Source organism: Morone saxatilis, unplaced genomic scaffold (assembly GCF_004916995.1).
Source record: "Morone saxatilis isolate NCDOM2014 unplaced genomic scaffold, NCSU_SB_2.0 Contig20, whole genome shotgun sequence".
Taxonomy (NCBI): Eukaryota; Metazoa; Chordata; class Actinopteri; family Moronidae; genus Morone; species Morone saxatilis.
In genome coordinates, this window is record NW_023339763.1 from 249169 (window position 1) to 252354 (window position 3186).

General features: G+C 46.0%; 1 protein-coding gene across 1 annotated transcript in view; it reads left to right on the forward strand.

Moving 5' to 3' along the window:
• The window catches only part of LOC118331679 (rap1 GTPase-activating protein 2-like), a gene marked incomplete at its 5' end in the record, with an annotated part of 17442 nt that overhangs the window by 1144 nt on the left and 13112 nt on the right, over nt 1–3186 (forward strand). The window contains 7 exon segments of the mRNA XM_035666746.1: nt 176–223; nt 669–701; nt 1208–1445; nt 1736–1859; nt 2046–2161; nt 2368–2572; nt 3048–3060. Of these exon segments, the coding sequence (XP_035522639.1) occupies nt 176–223; nt 669–701; nt 1208–1445; nt 1736–1859; nt 2046–2161; nt 2368–2572; nt 3048–3060 (777 nt within the window).

Sequence of the window (3186 nt, forward strand, 5' to 3'; positions counted from 1 at the left end):
GATTTAAGCAAATAAACGCCCGGCTATTATTAGAAGTTTTACTTTATATATATATTTTACAGTGAACACACACTTGTATCAGATTATTTCCGATACTCGAAGTTCAGGAACCGTAATTGTTACCGACGTTAGCAGACAACGTTAACACTGTCCTCTCTTCCTCACGCCGATGCAGCAGGTACCAGAAGCTGCCGAGATGAAGACGATCCCTCAGAGACAGAAGGCACGTCTGTCCGTCTGTCTGTCCTCGTGTCCATCCACCTTCCATTGCTTCGTTCCCTTCATCTGTTCCTTTAAACCTTAAAGAGATCATTCTGTGACTGCTGCAGCCATCTTGATTGTGTACGAAAACGTTTCAACGGCCGATGGCGTCGTATAAAACTCGCCTTATATCAACATCGAGTAGAACAGTGGGGGGACGGGGGGGGCTCGCAGGTTCATCTGCTTGCAGGAAACAACACGTTGGTCTCTCTCATTCGACACAATCAGTTTCCCTCCGGGGATCCAATGATTGACTGTGATTGGTGGAACAGAAACTCACACAGCATCTGGACCATCTGTCGTGTTCTTCATCCTCACAGTGTTCACCTGAATGTGTGTGTGTGTGTGTGTGTGTGTGTGCACGCACATCACGACTGTGTGTGTAACACTCTGTCGCTCTCTTTCAGGACGACTACATTCCCTATCCGAGGATTGAGGAGGTGAGACCGAACCTCCGCAGTCGCCTCAAACACCTGAGCTGATTCAGTCTGATTGTTGAAATCCTTTATTCATGTGGACCAACTGTTATGGTGCTTGTTTATCAAAGTCTTATCTTCACATAAAAGGTGGAATAATGGAATAAAATAGTAGATAAATGAATAATGAGATTCACACAAATGTAAAAGGACACATGAACCACCAACGAGGCAGACGGTGCTCTCGTGAGAATACAGACGTGGAAGTGGAGAGACAGCAGCTGCTCAATCCGAGCAGGTTTTTTTATGAAACTTAAAATTGTGATTGTATATATATGATTTAGTTTTTTTCAGCCTTATCTTAGCAGAGAGGGGCGGAGCTAGCAGAGCTGAAGGTGGAGTTAGACTTTAGATAGAATCATTATGCTCATAGGAGGTAACAGAGGAGGTGATGTGACAGAAGATTAAACAAGTTCCCACCTAAAACAGAAACTCTTCCTGCTCTCTCAAACATTAATTAATACATGCAGGTGTTGGAGAGGGGGGGTCCGTACCCTCAGGTCATCCTTCCTGAGTTTGGAGGTTACTGGATCGAGGACCCCGAAGCTCCTCCTCCTCCCGCGCCTCCTCCCACCTCCTTGGAGATCCCACTAGAGGAGGAGGAGGAGGAGGAAGAAGACAGAGCCCCAGGGCATTATGGGTACCGGCTGGAGGAGATCAGTGAGGCTGCGCGGGCGTACAGGAAGCACTTCTTGGGCAGGGTGAGAGATTTAATCCATATTTGACCTTTTTTACCATCAGAACAGTTTTACCATATGATGCTGTGACGGTGGCTTTCTGTGAAGTTTACAGTCTGTAATGTAAAAAGATATTTTATTCCCTGTAAATTCCTTTAATTTGTATCGCAGTGTTTGACTGTTGCAGAAACCTTAACCTATTTAGAGTTTACGGTCTTTTACTATCATCATTTGACGGTTTCACTATAAAATCTGCAGACACTTTTAACAGTGTAGTACAAGAACAGTGCTTATTAGAACCCGCTGTGTCTTCAACCCCAGAGTCAGAGTCCAGGTCGGAGCCGCTGGAAATCAGCCGGCAGTCGCTCCGCCCCGCTCTGGTTCTGTGGCTCATTCGGGCCCCGCTCTGGTTCTGGCTGTGGCTCATTCGGGCCCGCTCCCAGCAGTATGTCGCCTGCTTGGGTTTAGAACTCCGCCGGGTCCTTGCTAGGATATTGATTATGGATTCATATTGTGGAGTATTTGTCTGCTCTCTCCTGTCTCTCTCTGTCTCTCTCCTCTTGTTCTCTGCTTCCTCTTCGTCTCTCTGCCTCTCGTCTCTGCTCTCTCTGTCTCTTCTCTCTCTCTTCAGGAGCATGTTAAAACCTCTCTTCTTGGCTGCCAGCCAGCAAGTCTGGAAACCTGCTGCTGTCTGTGAGCATGAAGAGGAGAAGGACCAGGAGGTCCGCTCCGATTGTTATCATCAGGGTACCTCTCGATGATTATTGTTGATTCATTATTATTATTATTATTATCATTATTTTATTGGATTATGTATGTATTGTATTGTGGAGCATTCAGGATCAATCACTTTCTAAGCTCCAGGAGTTTGTTTGGTTTCCTTAGAATCGAGAGTTTGATCGTACAGAGTCCGCCATGTGTCAAATGCGGTTGCGATCTAAACTTCACCACAGTTCCTTACAACACTGCTCCGGTTAATCCTTTGGTCAGCACTGTTTGTGGGCCCCCGTCGGGTTCGTCGGACCGGTTCGAGGACTCTGGTTTGGTTCTCTTGCCTGCTCCCTGTCAGGTCTCGGATGAAGAAGCGATCTACCACAGATTGGTCACTGAGCGGAGCTGGCCTGAGAACGCCCAGTTGTACCCAGAGCTGCGCCAGAGGTGCACACACACGCACGCAGGTACGCCACGAACAGCACGCACGCACGCACGCAGGCACACTCACTGCAACAACCACACACCACACCACAACACAGACACTCAGCTCAACTCCAAACACACACACACAAGCACCACACAACACACAACACACACTAACAACACTGCGTTTCCAGCTCTGAGTTCTGGTTCTTCTGTGTTGACAGAGCTGCATAAAACCAGAGAACATAATAGGTTTGTAGCTTTATATTTGTGGGGGATTTTCTAACCCGCTATTTAAAGGGAACTGGAGGGATCTGAGCGTTTATTGGTGTAAATTAAGTCGTGTGCCCTTGAAAAACGGAGAAATGACCCAAAAAGAAACAGATTTGTTCTATGTCAATAAGACGGATCAATAGGATGCTGAAAGTAACTCAATGGCATTGATGTTGGATGCTGTAAAAAGTCTCAATTCAAACCTTTGTCTTTGTCTGCAAAGAATCAAAGCCGAGGTATACAATTTACGATTCCTGAGAATCCTAATCAGTCAGTATCTGGAGTTATATAAGTTCTTGGATACATAGGATGTTTGCGATAATCCACTTGTTTAAAAAACAACTGTGGTGTTTGTTGTTTCT